We start from the raw sequence: 22459 nt of genomic DNA, 5'->3' as shown, positions 1-22459 counted from the left end.
AGGGGGAGCTGGAGCCTGGCTTGCTTGTTACAGTGTTGGAGGTATTGGAACATGCCACGAGACAGTCACAGGTAGAATGTAGAAAGTTCTGGTGCCTTGGCCTGCCCTGGTCCAGACAGGAGACTGACCCAGCCAAGAATAGCCCCCAAGAAAATGGCTTTAACACATGGAGGCAAGGATTTGTGGAAGAGATTTGTCTCATGAGGACTTCTCTTTGTGTCTACAACAGCCAGGAATGTAGTGTTCTCAGGTCTTTGTCACTTTTAAAACTTTAAGAAGCAGAAACATGGTTCATAGGGTGCCCTCATTGGATGCATGTTTAGGTTTCAATATAAAATGCACAGCAAAGAATGAGCGTAACATGATCCTTGCAAGAGAAGGAAAGGACATGGAAAAGTCATTCGATAGGAAGATCTGCCAGATGACCACGGACGATTACATTTGCCGGAGACATCGTGGTCATAACAGTCGGTTGAGAAAGGACTCGTGTGCATAATTTTCATTTCTAAAATGATTTAAGAGTGGTGTGATTGAGAGTGTGATGAGAGAGATGGTTTATGTTTGCATAAGACATATATGCCTTAACAACGTTTTTCAGACCATTTGACATATTTATATTATTGGCTATTTTTGCCAATTGTGTGGCCTTAGCTATTTACATCCCATTCCCTGAAGATGATTCTAATTCAACAAATCATAACTTGGTAAGTGTCCTTAGAGTTCCTGCTTGTCCTGATGTGTGGTTATCATTTCCCTCTCTACTTAAACTGGCAGCTGGCTTTCTGGGTGGTTGAAGTTTACAGCTATGCATGTGATGTTTCCTGGAGCTTTGCAACAGTGGGTTTGTTTTTGTTTTTGTTTTTGTTTTTTCCTCTGACCTGTATTCTCAAATTTATACTGAATGAAAGCGTTTAAAGTCATGAATCTTGCATAAATAGATGTGGCACTTTTTTATGGAAGAGGTTTGTAGCAGATTTTAAAATAACTTTTCTCTCCACATAGGCTTTTGCTATCTACCATTCTTTTCTGAATAATATTAGCTGTTTTTTTTTTTTTAATCAGTGTTTATTTAGGAGTGGTGGGTATTTTGTTTGGTCAATTTCTCTGGTAAGTAGAGAATTATCATACATTTTGTACATGAACTATTCATTTTTAGAGCATCAGAATACAACAGAATGAATAGATCTATATGGAACATAATTTGGAGATTATAGTGTAGTATTCCACTAGGAGTATCCTATGAAGATCCATTTTATCCCAAGATAAAATGATTCTAGGGTTAAATAAATTGGGATACTTCCACATACTTCACTGCCCTCTTAAAGATTTATAGTGCACATTAGCTCAGTAAGAGCTCCGGGAAGGTCTGTAGTTAAAAAACCAGTTTCATTTTGTTTAACTCAGCTAGTCCCTAAAAGTAATTGGTCATGGATTCTTCAAACAGTTTTTTGGCAGAACACATCACGGAACCAGTGTTTCATGAAACTTCCTTTGGGAAAGGTTGATATAGTTAAAAAAAAAAAAAAAAAAAGGAAAGAAAGAAAAAAGAAAAAGAGCCCGAAAGAGCACCAGAGTTGGGACTAGGAGCTTGTCCCATCGAGCTGGGACGACTAGCTGTGTTTTGGGGGGGCATTTCCCAAATCCTTTCTGCGTTGCCATTCACCCACTTGTCAAGGGAGCTGGATGAGAAGATCACTGGGATTGTGTTTACCTCTGACATTCTGTAATCTTTTCTTGATGATTCAGAAGCCATGTCAGGATTTTTCTGGAGCGCAGCATCCTCCTTGGGGGAGGCTGTGCAGAAAGGCAGGTGGAGCAGGGGGGCAGTGCTGGGTAACAGGGAGCTCTTTCTCTCTCTTGTTTTACTCTCTTCTCTTTTAGCTAGATTCATTTGTTTCTGGTTTCCCATGTTGAAGCTGTATTTGAGTAGGGTGGCTGTAACTAAGTGAGTGGTGTAAAGGCAGAACTGGTGTTTGTGTGGGGGGGGGCTCTGCTGGGTTCTGAAGATACTGAAATTATGCTCTTGTGATTTTAGCCTCAATGGTTTATATACCGGATTTCATGTGTAACATGAAATGTTACGTATTGTGTAAAATGTTGTGGCATATGTCAGATGGGACATGATGTCTGTTCATATTTGGGCTTTTATAGTCTGATTTCTAGAGAATGTAAAGAGGTTTTGGGTATTGCTACTGAAAATATAACTCAACAGGAGTTGGATACACATATGCATGTTTGCCATTAGTGTGGATTTATACTATGCTAGAGGTGATTTGTGTGCTTTGGGATATTTTAAACAGCTTCTGATTCGGTCATAGACACGTGATATTAGATGATCATTTTAAAGGAAGAGCAGAAGTGGCAAAAAGCCCCCATCAATGGGGATGGATCATCAGAGTCTAGGCCACAGATGGTGTCAGCCTTGTTACCAAATTTAACAATGTGGATGGTGACCCAGTTTGTTGCTTTTTGTAGCTCAAGAGAACATGATTAAACAAACTTAGAAAATAAATACCTTTCAGAAAGGCAGATTAATTCAGATCAATGGAATAATTAATGTAGCTGCGTGTGTAAGCCAATTAATATTCTGATTTTTCCCAGGGAAATTCAGGGCACTGATATCTGCCGTCAGACCGTTTGGATTTCTCAGCTAATGAGTAAGGGAATAAAGCATAGGAAATGGATGAATCTCTCTTCTCCCTTGCAATCCCTCCCTAGCGGATGCTTTCTTAACAATTCTTAAACAGTGGTATTTTAAGGGGGGGGGAGGGAGGCAGTGTATTCGTTTGGCAGGCCTTTCTAAAAACCAACATACACTCCTTTGACCTCTTACTGTTCTGAAACTCATAGCATTTGAGTTTCTGTCTTGTTTCACTTGGATGGTCACGTGGCCAGAGGAGTTTATTCTCTGCTTGACTCTTTAAATATTTCCTTTCCCACTGTGGGAAGGGAAGATCTTTGTGGATTTCCCCCTGACTCTTTGCAAGGTCCCATGGCATGTCAGTGCTCCTGCCAGGGAGCCGGGTTTTTTTTTAATACATTTGACCCATTTTGTACCAAAGTGATTGCTCTATTTTGGGGATTGGTTTAGAGGCGGCCGAACGAAGCTTATTTTTCATCTGTAGTAAATACCTTTCAGTTAACATGAATGGCAAATCGAGGGGCAGAGACCGATATGGGTTGCAAAGCTGCACGTGTCAGGGAGCTGGTGGTTTTCTTTGCTCCATAGCTCTGTGGGAAATGTGTATGTTGAACCCTTAGAGGCTGCTTTGTTGCCAAGCTGTGTCTGCCTCTTACAGGTCGTTTGTAGTGACACGATTAGTTCTATCGGGTAAGAAAGGTGGCCATCCCCATCGGGCCAATGCATGTTTGGTCTGGGTTGCTTGTAACTGAGCCAGCTTTGGGAATCTGGAGACTACCTTGGGGGCAGCAAGTTTTCCCAGGGTTAGGTTTTTTTTTTTTTTTAAATATAAACAGTCTCAAATTTCTATGCAGTTTCATTTGTGGACTTGCAGGGACTAGTGGAGGTTGAAGCCATGGAAACGGTACGACTGAGTTCCCACAGTGAGACCCTTCTTGGCTCAGTCTATAACACTAGCTCCTCAGTTCCACTTATTGCAAGTGTATATCATTTATTTAATTTCTTCTTAGCCCAGGGTGGGGAGCAGCAGGGAGCTCTGCTTTCCAGAGCATCAAAGGGGGGCTGCTTACAATCCTGTGCTTCGCTGTGTTGAAGAATGCTCTATTTGGCTTCCCAGACTTCAGTGTCTCAGAGGTGGACGGATGCGGTTGAAGTTGTCTGTCCTGCCTGCTCCTGGTACTCCCCAGCCCCAGGCTGAGTGCCGCTCTCTGTAGTGCTCAGTCGCCTGAAATTAGAGCCATCCCACATTGGGGTGTTCATCTGCCAGTTCGGACCTCTCCTAATGTCTGCAAATGACACCAGCCCCGGAGGGCGAGGCCTGTGGCCCAGGCCTCTCTACCCCTTTATCAGGCACAGTTGCTTCTACCAGGGGCTCAAGAAATCCTCCTTTGATTCAGCAGGAGCTTTTATGGAGTCTTTGATGCCTTTCCAGCCCCCTTCCTCATCTGTTGTTGCAGCCTGTTTTTTTTCCTTTAGCCCCTTGACATTTTGCCTCTACAGAACCCCTCGCATCTTCCTCCCCATCCACACCTCTGTGGTGTGGCCAGGTCCTCCTGGGCTGTCTGAGCTTTCTAGGTCCCTCCTTCCCAGCAGTGCCCCCCCCCATTTACCCACCCATAGTTCCTAAACACTCCTTCTGTGTTCTTGCCCACCTTCTAGCCTCTTCTCTGCCTGTAGCGTCTCTTCCACTCCGGCCCTTGGAGGAATTCAGGAACCGTCTCAAACTATGTCTCTTCCAGGAGGGCTTTTCTCACCCTGATCCGAAGGAAAGCTCTTATCCAAACCTCTCTCATGACCCTTCCCGTACAAAATACCCTATGTTTTAGTTCCTCATATGCATGTCTTATCTTGATCTTACCAAGCATCTTCAGAATACAATTCTTAGTGAATCATTTTGGAATCACCAGGGGGTACGAAGTAGCTGTTCAGTAAACACATGTTGTTGCTGTGACTGCCAGGAGAAGGGCCTCACCCCTTCTTTCCTCTGGGCTATATTCGGGATTTCCTTGGGTGACAGGTCCCTCTGTGGACTCCTTGGAGGTCTTTAGCTGGGAGCTGGTGGGACATTGTAAGCGCTTGTTCTTGAAAAGCTTCGGGTCTTGTGACTCTGCTTCTCAAGCTCCTCTGGCTGAAGGAGCCCTGGGAGCCGGGTGTCAGAGCTGAGCCATCTAGCACATTTTGTGCTCAGAGTAGCTGAGGGGTGTGAGTGCCTCTTGGCAGTGGGACCATTGTAAGGTGCCTTACAATGCCCAGGAATGTTATGGGACAGAGTACTCTGCTTGCCTTCTCTCTTGACGGCTGAGATCCCAATGCAAGGTGTTTCCTGGGCTTGCAAAGTGAGCTCATTGGATCTGCGCGGTCCTGTAGTTTAGCATCTCACAGTTTTTGCACATAGGGGGACTCACTGAAACACGGTTTCATAACTTGGTTCGTTGGGCTTAGCCTATAAGGTGGGTTTTAGTCCTGTACCTTCCGCACACTGTGTCTTTGCTCTGTTGTCTTTCTGTTTGAACTGTGCGCTCGTATTTCTGTCCGACTAGATTCTGTCTGTTCTAGGACACAGCTCCTATGCTGCTTCCTCAGCTCAGCCTCCCCTGAGCCTCATCCACTCCTGCCTCCCACCCCACCTGCCTGAGTTTAAGTACTGGTTTTCCCTCTGCCCTCCTGTAAGCACGGTAAACTCTCTTCTTTATGTTCATTTGCCCCTTTCCGCCTCTTTTTATAACTGCTACGGGGAGTGGTTTGGTGGGTGGTGGTTCTGCACATGCGCTCTGGGGTCTTTGGCTCATTAGCTGAGTGACTTCGGATGAAACCAGTGTATGAGTTCCTGGAGACAGAGGCTGGTGTCTGATTAGTCTAGTTCTCAGTGCTGGGAACTAACCCTGTGCCTGGCGCACAGTAGGCACCAGGAAATGGGTGCGGAATGAGGGAATAAATACATGGATGGCTGTACAAGGGCTTCATGGTATGTCCTTATGGATCAGTAGTTAATTTTCAACAATTGGCTAATGATTAATATTTGCCTGAGAGGCTGACTTTTGTTGTCTGATATTAATGAGTTTGCCTTTAATTTCAGGATCATGCCTTTCTTGGCAAATTTAACTCTTTATATCTGAAGCAGGAAGAAAGACAAGTACTTGTTGATACTTTTCAAATCCCTAGCTCATAAGCTGGCTTCTGTGTTCAGATCCTGACGTCGTAAGCTGGCTTCTGTGTTCAGTGTTGTATGTGTGCTGTTTGTGAGTGTGAGCATCACAGTTCATGGAAGGATGGGTGGAGGAAAAGCAGCAAGATGATCAGAGTAGATGACTTGTGTAGTAAGGCTTTACCCAATGCTGGTTTCCTACTCATAAAACGTGAGCCAGTTTATGTGCTGCACAAAAAATCACATGTCTTTTCTAGTCTTAACCTCATTTTGAAAAAGAACAAGTTACGGGGCTCCATCTTTTACTGAATGGACTTTGATCGGGTATTGACAGTTTTTCAGAGACCAAAGCCAGCTCTTAAAGAATTCAGATCTACTACTATTAAAGTTCCTTAAGAATTTCAAAAGGGTTCCCAGTCTTTCGGTTGGTTTGTTGTAAAAGCAAATCTCATTGTTTTATAATCATACCTTGAATACTGGGACTTCCTCGCTGAGACCCTTTAAAAATGAGCTGGTCTTAGAGTGCAGATATTTGGATATGGTTAGTGTATTAGCCAGCCCTTGTAGGGTTACGGGTTGCAGAAACAACTCAAATTGGCTTAGTTGAAAAAAAAAAAAAGTGTATGTGTGTGTGTTTGTGTGATTTATTAACTTAGCTAACTGAGAAGTCCAAGGGGTAGAAATCCTATCAGAGACAGCTGGAAAGGGCGTTTACAAGAGGGTATCAGGATGCCATCCTGCACCCTGGCCCTCGGGTGTCTCTGGCAGAGTTCAGCCAGCCCACCGTGGGTCTGCCTCACACAACGTCTGAAGTGTGCATCCCCTTTAGCCCATCTGGGGGAGGGTCTGTGGGGAGATGCATTCCTTCCTTAACCTCAGCTCAGTATTCTAAAAATGATTATGTGAGAAACAAGAAACCCCTGTGGCAGATTTGTGGGTAGTTTCTTTTCTTTCTTTTTTTTTTTGACCTTTCTCATCAGAATTTAATTTTTAACTGTCTGCAGAATATGGGAAGTTCCAGAACCAGAGGGGACAACTTGCTCAGCACTGGAGATCCTTATGTCTCATTAAATGCTGGTGGTGTGCTGGGGATCCAGAACAGACCCCCCCAATAGCTCCTCCCCTCAAAAGGTCCCTAAAGAAATTGTGGAGGCTCTGGAAGTGTAGTGCTTGAGCTATGGGGAAGGACCACATGAGGTGTTACTGTTGCTTGGATGTGGTGCCAAGGGAAGGGATGTTGGTTGGTGTCCTTGTCCTGGCAGTGGGGTGGGGATGGGGCTGGGAGATTGGCGGGTCATCCAGGAATAGATGTTACCCTTCCTGCTTCTGCCTTCTGTGCTCAGACCCCGGGGGCTCTCCGCCAGCAACAGCACAGGATATGCCCCCCAAGTCCTGTTCTGCCCATGTGATCAAAGTCAGGAAAGTGGCCGAAGGTGTCTTCCCTTTTTCATTCAAGTGGGATTGGAGTTCCTACAGTTGGGGTGCTTGTGGATGGTAAGGCTGTGTGGAGGGACCGGCAAAGCTGGTCATGCTTGGTGGGGAGGAGGACACAGTGAGCAAAGCAGAAGATGGGGCTGAATGAGGCACTGCCTGAGGTGACTAGTCCTGTGTGTGTGTGTGTGTGTGTGGTGGGAAGTGTGGTTGGGTGTATGGATGGATGGGTGTTTTTGACACACACCTTGAAGGGTGAAGCCTTCTGGTGATTTTCACTAAGCAGGGCCCCAGACACTGCCCAGTCTGGGGAAAATGAACCCCCAAGCAATTCTTTCTGCCCATTTTTTATCCTTCTCCCTATTGGCTGAGTGGTAATTCTAGAAATCACAGGACATCTGTTGAAATTACTGAATGAGTGATCTTGAGGGGCAGCCTGGAGGGAAATGGGAGGCTGACCTGAGGGAGGAAAGGCAGGCTGCAGGCTGCTCAGGGAAAATGAGCCTGGCAGGTGGACCCAGAGAAGGAGGGGGGCGCCTCAAAGCAGGCTGGGCGGAAAGCTCCCACCTTTCCCTGCCTCCTATGTACATGCGGAAGTCTAGCACAACGTGCTCACAGATGATTTTGTAGAGCTGTACGGACGCTTGTTTATGAGGCAGGAAGTCAAGGCACCATTATTCAACAGATATTTTACTGAGACTTGCTCTGCGGGGCACACCAGGCTCCTGTGTCCCTGACTTGTGTAGTTTGAGCCGCTGTGGCTCACCGTGCCCAGGAAAACCCACCACATAGGGTCAGAGAGCTACGCTCTTTGTTTTCCATATCTTGCATTCTTACAACCAGCCATCATTCAAGGTTTGCACAAATGGATTCTTCCAGACAATGAAAACAATATCAGGTGACAGCCCCTTTTTACCCCTCCAGCTCATTCTAATCAGTCCTCAGTTTGGTGTGATCCTTTCAGAACTGCTTTTCATGGTGTCTGTGTCTGTGCATTTTGAAGTGTGTGTCTATACAGTTTGGGCATTTTAAATCTTACACAAGTGGGAACAGAACACATGTGTTAAATAGCTTCGTTTTTCCCCACGTAATGTATCTTACAGATCTTACCATATCTGTGTAGAGATCTAACAACTTCGTGTTGGTATAAAATATTCCCTGTATGAGTGTGCCATGGCTGACTGGTTCTCTTTCTGATGAGCATTTAGGTTAGCTCCTGAAGTTTTGCTATTTCAAACAGTACCGCATCGAGTACCCTTGTATGCTCTTCTTTGTGCACACAAGGAAACATTTCTCTGGGATAAGTACTCAGGAGTCAGTTCTCTGGGTGGGAGGACAGTGCATTTTTAATTTCCTTACTTACTGCCACATTGCCCTCCACTAAGCTTGTATCGATTTAAACTCCCCCCCCCCCCACATCTCCTTGAGATCTGCTGTCATTTAATTCTGATGAGTGACCTCATGTGTTTTCTGGCTTCGGCTATGGGAAGGGAAATTTTGGGAGTAGGGTTCAGCCTTCCTCTTGGATGTTTGGTAGGCATCCTGAGCCTCTGGTTAGAGCAGAAAGTCCACAGACTCTGAGCACTAGATTCCTAATCTCTTTCAACCCACAGATCCAGATGAAAGGCCCCAAAGCTTATTATTCTTCCCCTTACTTCGGAGTAAGTACTTTACCACAGGTTTGGTACGGTAGTGCTTTCAAGCGAAACATTCATTCTAGGCAGCTAATAGGTAAGTAAGTTCTTTACCCAAAAATGGATTCTTCGTTTTGGAGTGTTTGCTTGCTACAGTTCGAGATGAATACTGCCTTTATGTTCCTTTCCGTTGGGGAAGAAAAATATGTAACCTGCTATGTTTCTACTGTCCCCTGTTCTTTGGTTATTAATTATTTATTTTCACACATAGTAAAATCTCGCTGTTATATTTATGAGAGGGTTTATGTCCCCCCCCCCACCGCGCCTACTTTCAAAAGCTCTGAGGTGGCTTAGGAAAGGAAAGTTGATGCGAGATGGGGCAATGTGGAATCAAAACAAAGTAGATCTACCCCGGGGGCTGGAAGCTAACGAATTGCCAACACCTGGGCACTGATTTGGCCTTTAGGATTTCCAGCAGTGGTGGCCAGAGGAGGCACATCCTAACTTACAAGGCTTTTCTCCTCTCAACAATGGGAAGCAGCTGCATTCATTCAGAGAAGCACTTTTTAGGAACCGAATCCAAGGAGGAATGTGCAGCGTGGGTCCTTGTACAAAGTACACTGTCGAGCATGGCGAGCCCCGTCGTCGCTGTGCTTTTGTTAAAGAGTCAGAAACGCCCTGCCAGCAGATGGTCTCTGGATTCGTAGTTTCTAAAGGGTGAGCGCGCAACATTGAACTGTGGCGTAAGGAAGGCGCTTCTGTGTTCTAGGAGAGCTTTGCTTTTTGATTGTATAAATTACTAGAGAAGTAAAGTTGGGAAGCTGGAAAAGCAGTTTAACACAGCTATCATGAAATCATGCATAAAGTACTTTTTTGAGTGTTTATTATGTATAAAATAGAGGCCATTAAACACATTTGCTTCCTGTCCTAACAAGTCAGAATATAAAAGGATACTATGAATTAGTGCAGAGAACCCCTCCAAACCCCTCATGCTTGAAGAGATGTGGTTTATTATTTTACTCTGATGTGAAGTGAGGAAGTGACCAATATGTTTTTTAAAAAGACATCCTTGAATGCTCTTCAGTAAGTAGATAACAGTGGAGCATAATGACTGTTTATATTTAAATGACTGCTTTTAAATTGTACAAAACCAGCCAGTAATTAGCCCCTTTAGTCCTTTTTTCATGATAATGCAAAAATGAACTTCTCTTCGGGCTTTCACAAATTCTGATTTGTTGAAATAGAAATTAATAGTGAATCAATCTAAAGCTCTTTTTGGAGGTTTTATCAGGAGGAAATGAAATGAAAACATCTACAGTTCTGAATTAGAATTCCAGGAAGTAGTGACACCCAGCAAGAATTTGGTAAGAGGTGGGCGTGAAGAGGTCTTTTTCTAGAAGGACAGGTTGCGGGGACCTAGGGTGGTCAGGGTAGAGAAGGTGCTGCTCTATGTTCCTTTGGCCAGCCAGGAAGCTGGGGAAAACCACGGGGGGCTGCCATAGGTAGGTTAGATGGCCGGTTCTCATTTACCCGGAGTGGTGCTGGACGTGAATCACAGACCGGCTGAGGGTGGGATTGGAAAGGGCCCCAGAGACCTTCGGATGGATGTGTTCCTTTCAGACACAGCAGCTGACTTGCCCAGCGTCCCCTGGTGAGAGAGGAACCAAGTGGGGACCTAGGCCCAGTCTCCTGTCTCCCAGTCTGTCTCTTCCCACACCCTCCAGTTACAGCTGTGACTCCCGACGTGAAGCCAGGCGCTTCCCCTATGACTGGGCAGGGTCTGAGACTACCAGGGGCAGTTGGGACAGCCAGGACATTAGATGGCAAAAGAATGCCTCTTCATAGCATGCTGGACATTAAGTGGACTTTTCATTCTCTCCTCGAATTCTTTTTTTTTCGTTTCTCTTCCCAAAGAGAGTTTTGATCACTCCTTCTCCTGTTTTACTTTAGAAACTATTCTCTTTCTTCATGCCTACCAACATGCAGGAATCATTTGGCCATACTTAGCCACATTATTTTATGGAAAGAGTCAGGGCATTGGCTGGTGGGAGGGCAGGAGAGCACCAGCCGTTCCTCTGTTACCTTGTTCTAGTGTGGGTCATATTCCCTGCCTTTTGACAGTAACCGGAGGCATGGAGATCATTGCCTTTGTTACTAGCTCATGGTTGATGTCTCCTGAGCTGGGGGTTCCATATCCATAGTAGCCTTCCATTCTCATTTAATCTTTACCATAAACACCTGAGGAGTCCTCATTGAACAGGTGAGGAGAAAAGGCTCTGTCTGAGTGGCTAAATTGTTTACATGAGGCTACAAGGCTTAGGAATTGGCAGGGCCAGGGCTCACAGCTGGGCTTTCTGACTTAAGTGCCCACACCCCTCCGCTGGGCTGTGAGGGGAAGCCCAGGCTCACGCAGATGCCGTCTTAATGCGGAGGAGAGGAGGATGAAGCCAGGGGGCACAGCAGTGTCAGACCCACATCCAGGTGGGTCTTTGGGGCAGGTGTCCCATTCGTGATTTTGGTTGGGGTTTGGAACCTAGGTTTGGGGGGGGGCTGGCAGAGAAACTTTTCATGCCCCCTCATTCCCACCACCTGGAGGCATTTCCAGGTGGAGGCTGTGGCTGGAGAGAATCAGGGTGGATGGAGGTTTTACCAACCCCCCATAGCCCTCTGCCAACCTTCTGAATCACCCAGTTAAAATGGAAATGAGTAGAGAAGTTTAAATTTGGGTATGAAGTAGATTTGATTGCATTTTAATTCTTGAAAAGCGTTACCTGCAAGTGGAAAGTGTGAGAAACATTTACGGTGTGGGTCAGAGGTTTGTGCTGAGCGCGGGCCAGCTGTAGGATGAAGCAGTTAGGGTTATGGGTTCTGGAGTCAGACCGGGTTTAGTCCCCAGTGTTGCTGTTCACCACCTGTGACCAGCAAACTGTTTTTTTCTCACCAAATCTGTGCCTTTTTGGTAAAAGAGGAAATAAAGTGGCTTAAGGGGGTTATCCCAGATCCTGGCTCCTAGAAAACATGGAGTCACTGTGAGTTGTCACTATGACTGTGAGTCACAGTGACATGTCCTTAAGCCTCTGCACAGTCATGTGAAGTAGGGACGGCTGTCCTCAGCCTTGGAGCCCAAGGAAGAAGCTGGGGCTTGGGAAGACAGACCTACTTGCTCCTGACCTGGTGAGGATGTGGCAGAATGGGGATTGGGTGAGCCACACCAGAGAAGTTTCCCGGGTGGTTTGCTACACTGGGGGTTTGCTCTCCAAAGCCATTCTATGGAAGGTGGATTCACCAGACTGACCCAGCCTAAAATAGTAGTGGTCCTGGAGGGTGTTGGGTGGCCCTGGTGAGGAAGGGCCTGAAAATTAGCCTCCCCGAAAGAAGTTAGCAGGAGGAAGACCTAGGCCAGCACCATAGCCCACCTTTGCTTAGGCAACAGAAAAGAGTTGCTTCTTTCCCTGGGAACACCGAGGAAAGAAAAGGGGCTGATTGAATGGTCAGGATCTGATTCTATCACAGCTGGGAAGGCTGAAGCCTGCCTCTACACAGTGAGTGGTGTTGAGGCAGGGTAGAAAAGCCCAGAGCTCAACAACCTCCCATGAGGCTTGGGGGTGTCGGCAGACTGCTTTCTCAGCTCACTAGGAATCTGCTTATCAGCTGTGCCTTGTTCCTGCTCGGCCCAGGTGGGAGACCCCTGATCATCTCTTGATTTAAATGTTACTCAGGAGGAAAGAAAACAAGCTCTAAGGAGCAAAATAAGTGTCAAGAGTGCCGGCCTGACTGCCGTGGCTCAGACAGGAAGATTGGGTGATGTCTGGAATCGGAGTAACGACCATCACTAGCACCCTGGAGATGCTCCCATCAGGGATTCTGATTTCATCCTCATGGCCACCTTGTGAGTATTGCTCACACTTTACAGAGCAGGCAGCCCCACTGGGGCAGGGAGGGTGGGAGGTCTGACAGCCAGGAAGCGGCAGAGGTAGGACGCAGACCTCTCTGGCCTTTCCCACCGTGCTGTGTTCTTGGGCCGCTCGTCATTCAGGTAGGAGACCGAGGCCTACAGATGGGACTGGACTTGCCGGAACTAAGGCTCACTAGAACCCTGGCTGTCCCTGGCTCTGCCATGTGGTTCCTGGCCTCAGTTTCCTCACCTGTGACGTGGGACTAGTGAGGGGATACTTGCCTCGCGTTGTTGACAGGATGAAAAGTGATTTTGGCAAGGGAACCCTCTGAGCCTCAGGTCCTGCACCGTTAACTTCCTTCTACCTCAGGCCTCACTTGTTCGTGCTTTTGGGGCATGACCGGATCTGCCTCCCCAACTTCCTGTCTTCAGCCTGTCTTGTCTTTCGGAGAGCAGAGACTTCAGAGGATTGAGCTAGATTTGGGCCCCAGGTTTCTGCTCACTAGCTTTGTGACTGAACACCTTCTCTTCCCTCCCTTGTTCTTGGTTTCCCCATCTGTAAGATGGGGATGATAATACTTGTCTCCTATGGAGCATGGAGTCTTTGTGAGGAGTCGATAAAAGAACACAAGAGTGAGCTGCAGTTTGCCAAAGACATTGTTTACTTGGTCAGGAATGCTCTCAAGGGAGGGGCTCTTACTTCCCAGTGAAGTTCAAGGGTCAGCAGTGTCTGAGCATGGGGGGACCCTCTGAATTCCCCTGCTGGAGCGCTGTGGGGGGTTTCAAATCCCACTTACAAGCCATGCCTGCTAAATCCCTGTGCTCTTGTGAGCATCGCACTTCTTGGCCCTTGTGGCCCAGTGCGTGGCGGTGGGGCGAGGGGCATACCCTTGCCTGTTCTTCAGCTAGGGGTTGGTCGCTGCTCCCAGCTCGGGGCTTGCTGGCAGCCCAGAGAGAGGCGTGTGGGGGCCTGGTCTTGGCAGCGGAGCATGTGGTGCTGTGGAGAGGCCGCTGCTGAGCTTGCCCACGAGCTGAGGTCAGCATTTGCAGCAGCAGGGAGCCTGGTTCATAGTGTTCAGTGACTGAAAGCAGAAAGACCAAGTACGGCTTGGGGGCTCTGAGGTTGGTATTTGCGGCCACACTGACGTTTCGGATGAGTGTGTGCAGTCAGCTCGTAGGGCCTGTGCCTTGCACTTTGCACCCTTTGATTTCTGGCACCAGGCTGAGCATTTTCCCCCTATTTTGTCTGGTCTTCAGCAACCAGTCAGGCCACCAGGACTGGCACTTCCATCGTGCAGATAAGGCAAATGAAGCTCAGAGGGATTAACTGAATTACTCCAAGCCCCTGAGATTATAAACAGGTCCTGTGGTCACGCTGCACTGCTTCGGGGCTCTGCCCCGCTGTGTGTCTGAGGCATGGCATGGGAGAACGCTGAATTTGAAGGCAGTTGTTGTGGCCTTGAGTTCATGCTCTCTGTGTGATCCCTGCTTTCCGACCTGGTCATAAAGTAGGGAGTGAAAGCTCAACGGACGTGTGTGAAAGTGTTTTGTAGTCTGGAAAGTAGTGTACACGTACAAAGCAACGTTCTTCTTGTAGGCTGAGTCACTCTAAGGAGAGGACCCGGCTTCACCTTTCCTTGGATCCCACTGGAAAGCAGTGCAAGGCTGAGTCCCAGATCCGCTCCTGTCTCCCCGTGATGCCAGTGCCACATGTGGGCCCCCCACGGAAGAAAAGTCACCCCTGCCAGCACCGCTGCGGTGACCGGTGCTGGGGAGAGGCTGAGGTGTGGGCAGAGAACAAAATCAGTCGGATCCAACGTCCAGGGACCCACCCCCACCCTTCACGATTTTCAAAGACCCGCTGTTATTTGAAGTCCTGACTGTTCCTTGAGCTCCTTGAGAGTTGTGGAATTCACGGGGCTCATGAAATGCAAACCACAAACGATTCTGCCCAGTAATGGATAGGCTTGTGACCCAGGCAGCCCTGGAGGCAAGCAAATGGTATTTCCTGGTTCTACGTGTGAATAGAGTATATATAATATCACATCTTTACTCTGTTCCTAGATCTCTCTTCCTTTGGTCTGTGATGAAAATTGAAATGATGAGTATAGTCCCAGCCTGCAGCGGGGTGGTCATCCGAGGCTGGAGGTTCTGCTGCGCGAGTCCTGACTCATTCTGGTGTGCGCGAGGCGTGCTAAAGCTGGAACAGTGAGATCAGGTGGTGTGTTCTTTGTGGAAGTTCAAGACCAGCGCGTGGGGTGGAAGCAGCCGGGTCCTCTGACCCACAGACTTGCTTGCGTTTGATCTTGTGCTGTTATCTGATTTCTAACAAGAGTGTGAACTTCTTGTGGGCAGGGACCCAGCCTTGCCTCGGTCTTATCCTCCACCTCCTGGCATGGGCAGTTTGGTAAATGATTGATTATTTAATGAAGCATCACTATGTCTACATCAGGCACCCTGAGGTTGCTTTAATTGCTTTGATTATTTTCTTAACCTAGGCCTGATGGTGTCTCTTTGCAACCTGGGAGCAGGATGACAGCATGAACATGTGCCTGACACCCCCACCCCCTTTGGTAGACTGCTTAGTGAAAATAACTGAACGTACACACTGAAAAACACAGTGCCCCCCCCCCCAAGTACTTATTCTTGTACTTTGTACTTACTCTTGTGCTACTGAGGTATAAAGTACCTCATCCCAGTGATGCTGGAATGCTTGTCTTCAGAATTGCTTCCAGAGCCAGTTTCTGCTTTTCATTTTGCTTTGCTTCCGGCTAAAAATGGGGTGGTTGAGGTTGATCACTGACCTTATTCACAGCCTTTTCTTAAAGGTTATTCGTAAGAAAATCACATCGACCCTCAACCCAGTTTTCTTATCTTTGAGGATCTTGAGAGGTGAGAGGAATGTCATGGGCTTCGAAGAGGGTCAGACGGTGGCATTTTGGAAATGTTCTGAGGAACGGCCATATTACTAAAATTAGGTGCCCTGCTTCCCAAGCTTACTACTTCCAAGGGAATGACACTTATTTACATGACTTTGGTGTGCTTATTAAACAGAACAGCCTCACTGCTTCAGTCCTTCTTCTTAAGTCTGCAGTCTCTGCATCTGCTAGACTTTCTTTTCATGCCAAGAATTCTTCCACCTAGGCTCTGCTCTTTAGCCCTTGGCCCCAGAAAAATGGTCAAGTGAGATGTTTCACTCCCCACAAGAGCCTGGTTCTTAAAGGCCTCTCCCCATCCCGGGCAAGGCACATTTTAATGTTACCCCAGAGTCTGGGGACTCTGTCGTGGGGTTCTGGGGGGTTATGATCAGGGTCTTTGGGAACAGATGTAATGAATGACTGTTCACAGCTGTCATTCGGGTGCTCTACCCAAGCAGACAGGATTCAGTTCCCAGGAGGGCTCCTTGGGCTTGACTACGAAGAAGATGTAAGTTTCTGGATTTCTTTCTTCTTGCCTTTTTAAAAAAATGTACTTTTGATACCAGTTAAACATTTTAATCTTAGTAACAGCAAAGAGCTCCACCCCGGCTGCCTAAGAAACTGTGCAAGACAACAAAGACAGCTTTAAAAATAGTCTCCTCGTTTGTAAGTGGAGCATCTTTGACTTAAGTCAGTGTTTTGTGGCTGGGTTCACATGACCACCACTGGTCACTGGCCCCTGGCATTGGGACCTGGGGGCAATAAATAATAGAACTGGTCTCTGCTAAGTAGATGGGATGATGGCATGTACCTACTTTATAATTTGCATACCCTACAATTCACCATTTTAAGTTCTCTAATTCAGGGGATTTTACTATATTCGCAGTGGTGCAACCATCATCAAAATGAATTTTAGAACCTTTCATCAGCGCATAAAGAAACCCCATACTTGTTAGCTATCACTCCCTATTTCCCACCAACCCTTACTTCCCCAGCCCCAGACAACCACTAAGCTACTTTCTGTCTCAGTGGGTTTTCCTAGTTTAGACATTTTATATAAATTATATAATTTGCAATCCATCTATGAAAACTTAGCTTGTTTTCAAGATCCATCCATGTTATAATGTGTATCAGTACTTCATTCCTTTTTGTGGCTGAATACTATTCCACTGCAGGGATATGCCACATTGGATTTATCCCTTCCTCAATTGTTGGACATTTGGGTTGTTTACATTTTTTTTTGGCTATTATGAAGAATGCTGCCGCGGACATTCGTGTATAAGTGTTTGTGTGAACTTATGTCTTTAATTCTCTTGGGTATATTCCTGGGAGTGGAACTTGCTGGGTCATATGGTAACTTTAACATTTTGAGCGACTGCCAAACTATTTTCCAAAGTGGCTGTACCATTTTATATTCCCACCAGTGGTGTGTGAGGGTTCTAGTTTCTCCTTGCTAACACTTGTTACCGTCTTTTGGGTTCTAGCCATCCTAGTGGATGTGAAGTAGTAATATCCTTGTGGATTTGCATTTCTCTAATGACTAATGATGCTGAGCATCTTTTCATGTGCTTAGTAGTCATTTGTATATATTCTTTGGGTAAATGCCTATTCAGATCCTTTGTCTGTTTTTAAAAATTTTTAGAGTGTGTGTGAGTGGGGGCAGAGAAAGGGAGAGGGAGAATCTTAAGCAGGCTCCATGCTCAGTGTGGAGCCCAATGCAGGGCTCGATCTCATGACTCTGAGATCATGATCTGAGCTGAAATCAAGAGTCAGACACTTAACTGACTGAGCCACCAAGGTGCCCCAACCCTTTGCCCATTTAAAAAGTTAGGGTAATTTTATTATTGTAGAGAATGCTTGGTTTTTTTTTTTTTTTTATTACATTTGCTCTAGAATCTATAGCCATTTAATGGTAAAATGTCAAAATTCAGATAATTGAAGTCATGTTATAAGGCAAAAACTGGCAAATCTTAGCAGGCTTTGGGCAGATCTTTTCTCCCACTTTAGGAGAAAGAGCTCATTCTAACAATCTCTGGTCTGCATTCTGCTTGTTTTGAATGAAACAGATAGATATATCTAGGACATATTTTGGTAGGTAGAAAGAAAACTCACAATTTGAGGGTCTTAGTATTTATGTGGCATTTGTCTAATTAGAATCTCTATTAACTGCACATATTCCCCAATTAACCTACAATTTTAAAAAGCCATAAAAATTATCCATCAGAGAGCATAAATTCTGAATATAAGATTTCAGAAGGAAATAAGAGTTTTATTGTTTTTTAATTCTGAAGACTTACCCTGCAACTCAGTGGTGAAGGACAGCATTGTGGAAAGACTGTGACTTTGAAATCGTACTGACCAAGGTTTGAATTGTTTTTCCTTCATTTACTAGCAGTGTGATCTTGAGCCTCAGATTCCTTATCCATAAAATCTACTTTGTTATAAGGATAAGTCTTTTTTTTAATTATTTTTTAAAAAATTTTTATTGGGTAAGTCTTTTAAGTAAAAGTCCTGGCACCTAGTAGTTGCTCACTTAATGGTAACTATTTTTAACATGCATGCTTTTTGTTCATTTGTTCATGAATTGTGTTTTTATGTGTATATATCAGGTTCTCAATTTTTTTTCAGGTTATTCTATATTTTGTCATCTTGTTTAGAAACAGCATGCATTGTTATACTTGAGTTGTAGGAGTTCTTTATATGTTCTGGATACCAGTCCCTTATCAGATATAGGATTTGCAAACATTTCTCCCTTTCTGTGGGTTGTCTCTTCATTTACTTCTTGGTGTCCTTTGAGCACAAAAGTTCTTAATTTTGATGAAGTGGCGTGCCCATTCTTAGAATCTTAGAGCTGGAGAGGGCCTTTGAGGTTGCCTGTTCAGCTCCTTTGCCCTAGTGATGGAAGACTCTGGCTCAGAGAGAAGGGGTCTTCCTCAAGGTCACAGGCCAAGTTTCATCTCCTGATTTGCACCTCTGTGCATCCTCCATTTCTACTCCTACTGTTTCTGAAGGTAGGAAGTTTAGTTTAGGTGTGTTAGGTGTGTAGGGCAAGAAAGTGGGTAGCTCCCCTCTCCGTCGAAGCACACAGGCTCTTTGCTTATGGGGGGGCTGACCTAAGGTGCTTCTCCATAGTTCATTTGTGTGTCCTTCTCCCCTACCCCGGCCCCCAGCTTTATTGACATATAATTGACACAGTTCATTTATCTGTCCTGTCAGAAATTTGGTCCTGTCTCTCAGAGGGTGCACTGTATGGGAGAATTGCTTAGAGCAACACTTTTTGGAATGAACAAGTTGCATGTGGCTATAAGAATGTAAGTTCATTACAATAAAATTTAAAATTCAGTTCCTCGGTCATGCAAGCCACATTTCCCTTGTTCACACACGGCTACCATATTAGACAGCACACACCGGGAGCATTTCTTTTTTCTTTCTTTTTCTTTCTCTTTTCTTTCAATTTATTTATTTGAGAGAGCAAGCCAGCAAGTGGTGGGGGGAAGGGCAGAGGGAGAATTTCCAGCAGACTCCCTGCTGAGTGCAGAGCCCACGGTGGGGCTCCATCTCAGGACTCTAAGATCATGATCTGAGCTGAAATCAAGAGTCAGATGCTCAACCAGCTGAGCCACCAGGTGCCCCACGGGAGCCTTGCTTGCAGAACTGTTGAGCAGCACTGGCCTGGAGAGCTTTGTGTCCCCTGCCCACGGACCTTTTGTCCCTGGCCCCAACCCAGGCTGCCATCCTGGACTTGCAGCCTTGATCTGTCTTCCATGTGTTCCTTATCCACCTGCCACTCAGACTTCCTACTTCCGTGGTTGCCTCTGGGCTTCTTGGCAAACCCCCTATTCAGATCAGTGGTTGTGGGCCCTGCCGGCAGAGACCCTTCTTTTCCGTAGTTTCTGGATTTGGTTGCCAGTAAAGGACTAGTGCCTCTCCTCACCTCAGCCAATAGATGTGACTTGCAGAAATAGAGCAGAAAGGCGCTTAAAGCAGTATGTGCCTCCTCAGAAAGTTAGCCCTAAGAGTGAATCGATCTACTCTTGGACAAGGGGAAGAGGTCGAAGAACTTTGGGGTTCGGTTCTTTTTGGCTGCATTGGTTGGTGGCCTTTCAGATGGGTACTTCCCCATAGAGGTAGTTGGTCTCAAGAATTTGCAAGATTGCCAGGTGACATGGAGGTGGGAGGCAGGAAGGGTTGGAACCCTGGTGTCCTGAGATGATAAGACAGATTCTGGCTGGTCCTGCTTAGTGCTCTGGTGTGTGTGGGGGGGAGTGTCTGTACCTGAGGGCCATCTGAGCCACTGGTCCCAAGGTCACAAGGGCCACGCAAACAGTCTCAAAGGAAATGCTTTATGTGAAAGGATGGAAGACCGTGTGCTTGTACCAAACTGGAATCTTAGACTTGAAATGAGCGTGGGGAATATCTCTGAGGAGAAAGGGATTCACCCAGGCTCATAACAAGTTAGTGGTGGCAGAGTTGAGCGTAGACTCCAGGTCCTGTGGCACCTTGCCTCATGCATGTTCCACATGCTGTACTGTGTATCTTTATTGACCTAAGGGACAGGTATTTCAAACACATACAAAGAAACCAAACAACTTGGAGACATTGCCTGGGCTTAGACGTGAATTCATTTAACTCATCAGGCACTAGGTCTTGCCATAAGCTCTCCTTTGTCACTCTCATCACTAGAAAGTTATTAAGAAACCTTTCAGTTAAGGTGGGGCCAACCAGGTCCTCATTCCGTCTCTCCAGCCTGTCTCCAGGATCTGTCTTCTGCAGGAACATCTGTCCTTGACCTCAAAGTGTTTGGAAACAGACTTGTTATGGAGCTCAGCCTTGTCCGCCAGACTGAAGAGCCTTGAGGGCAAGGACCACATGCTCTCTGTCCTCCCTCGGGAACAGGCCCAGCATGTTCATTTAGTGAATATCTGTGGACGTTCTCTTTTTCAGGAAAATTCCCCTTTTGATGGGTTTTTGGAAGTATGAGGCCTCTTTTTCCTGTGGTCCTGAATCTTTGTCCATTCTGATTTGGAAATCGCGACCAGAAGAAATGGGCTCATTTTTCTTTCCGCCGCAGAAGAGCTGTCCATTTTGCCTTTGAACGTTATAAGAGCCAAAGGACTTTTATATTTATGCTGAGAAAGTAAGGGTTACGTTTTGCTGAATTGGGCAGTGAATAGAACAATCCCAAAAGGACATCCTGGGAAGGAGTCCCAGAGCAGTGAGGGGCAAGCAGGGAATTGTGGAAGGAATTCCATGCCCTAAATACAGAATATCTCGCTTAACAGTGGAACTTTTCTGCCTTTTCCTCCAGAGGTGGAAGACCGTTCTTTTCAAAGACAAGCTTGATGACTGCTGTGTCAGCACGTACAACTACAAGATAAATTTCTGCACCGGCTTAGCACTAGAAATGCAGTTTACAAAAGATCGGACAAAAATATTAAAAACAGGTTGAAACGTCTTAGGCTCAGCTGGTATGCTTTTAGGTGAGTTATTAGGGACAGGGCTCTAGGGACAAGATCAGGGGACAGGGCTATGACCCAGGTCAGAGCACCTGTCCGCCTAGCCTTTGAAGCCCCGTTTTGGGTTCATCTAAATTCCTTGTTCAGCTTTTCCTAGGACCTGAGTTTCTCTGGTTGGAGCAGAGTAAGTTTTCAGGCTGAATTACTTGGACCATTGCCTGTGTTTTCTTTTTCACATAGCCTGTGGGTATCTGGCCTTTTCAGCCAAGGAAAATGGAAATGGTTCTAAACACTCACTTGAGCCATGAATTTCAACCGTGTATTAATTTGCTGCTTATGTCTTGATTTTTGTGTCTTCTGAGAAGCAATGAGAGGATACTAGGGCAGGCCTCAAAGGTCCTTTGGGGGTGCTGCAAGGGTCTGGAGCTGGGATGAGAGATCAGGGAGAGAGGAACTGTGCCCTCCCACTGTTACCTGCGGTGCAGCTCCCTGCCCTCCTGCGTGCGTATATGTAAGGTTCCACTTAAGATTTCATTTGGAGAGGAAAGTTTCCAAAACTCATTATGTAGGGAGTATAGGGCAGATTGCTCTGTGTCTTACCCTCACCTCACTCTGCAAGGAGTCTGGGCTGAAAATTTAGGGCTCAACTCTTGTTCCTTCCTCCACATGAGCTGTAGGATAGATTCTGTACTAAGGTCTTAAATTTTGCCTCTAACTCACGGCTCTTCGCTTTTCAGGGGCATCAGAAGTAAGAAACCCGGTACTATCAGTGAGCACAGGCCATATGATGATTTCTAGGGTTTCAGTGATTTCTATGTATTATAGAGATCTTGAAGTATTTAGCATTACCCCATTTTCTTCATATATAAAAGGGTTAGATCAAGATATGAACTCATTCCTGTCTTCTTTTAAAGCTGTTTCCTAGGAGGAGAAGATCCAGGGATGAAGAGTAGGTAGTGGGCCACATAACACATGGCAGCTTTGTGGGTGGGGATGGGAACACAGTGGGAATAAACCCAAACTGATGAATAAATGATCAGTATACGGCTTTGCCCTTTATTTGTTTTTGTTGTTGTTTTCTGATTTTTGTTATTTTCTGCTTTGGGTGTCACTTTTGCTCTGTAAAGCCTGGAAGTGACCTATTTAATTCCTATATTTGGAGCTCTCAGAATGTGCCGAGGATCAGTCCAACTCCCTGAACGTGAACAGGAGTGAGAAGTCCGTGCCTGACCACAAGGTGCTCACAGTTCAGCGGGGAGCAGGTGACCCTTTAGTGAGCCTTCGTGTGTGTGCGTGCGCGCGCGCGCACGCACAGTCGTGTGCTCCCTTGGTCACAAGT

General features: G+C 46.1%; 1 protein-coding gene across 3 annotated transcripts in view; it reads left to right on the top strand.

Annotated features, from left to right (window-relative positions):
* The window catches only part of CACNA1D (calcium voltage-gated channel subunit alpha1 D), a 297870-nt gene that overhangs the window by 5548 nt on the left and 269863 nt on the right, over positions 1-22459 (top strand). For all 3 annotated transcript variants that reach the window (XM_044916847.1, XM_044916841.1, XM_021694968.1), the window contains exon 3: positions 599-704. In XM_044916847.1, coding sequence (XP_044772782.1) covers positions 599-704 — 106 coding nt within the window. The remainder of the gene's footprint in view (positions 1-598; positions 705-22459) is intronic.

Source organism: Neomonachus schauinslandi, chromosome 1 (genome assembly GCF_002201575.2).
Source record: "Neomonachus schauinslandi chromosome 1, ASM220157v2, whole genome shotgun sequence".
NCBI classification, from domain to species: domain Eukaryota; kingdom Metazoa; phylum Chordata; class Mammalia; order Carnivora; family Phocidae; genus Neomonachus; species Neomonachus schauinslandi.
The sequence above is the reverse complement of the archived record's forward strand: the minus strand, read 5'-3'. Positions and strand labels throughout refer to the sequence as shown.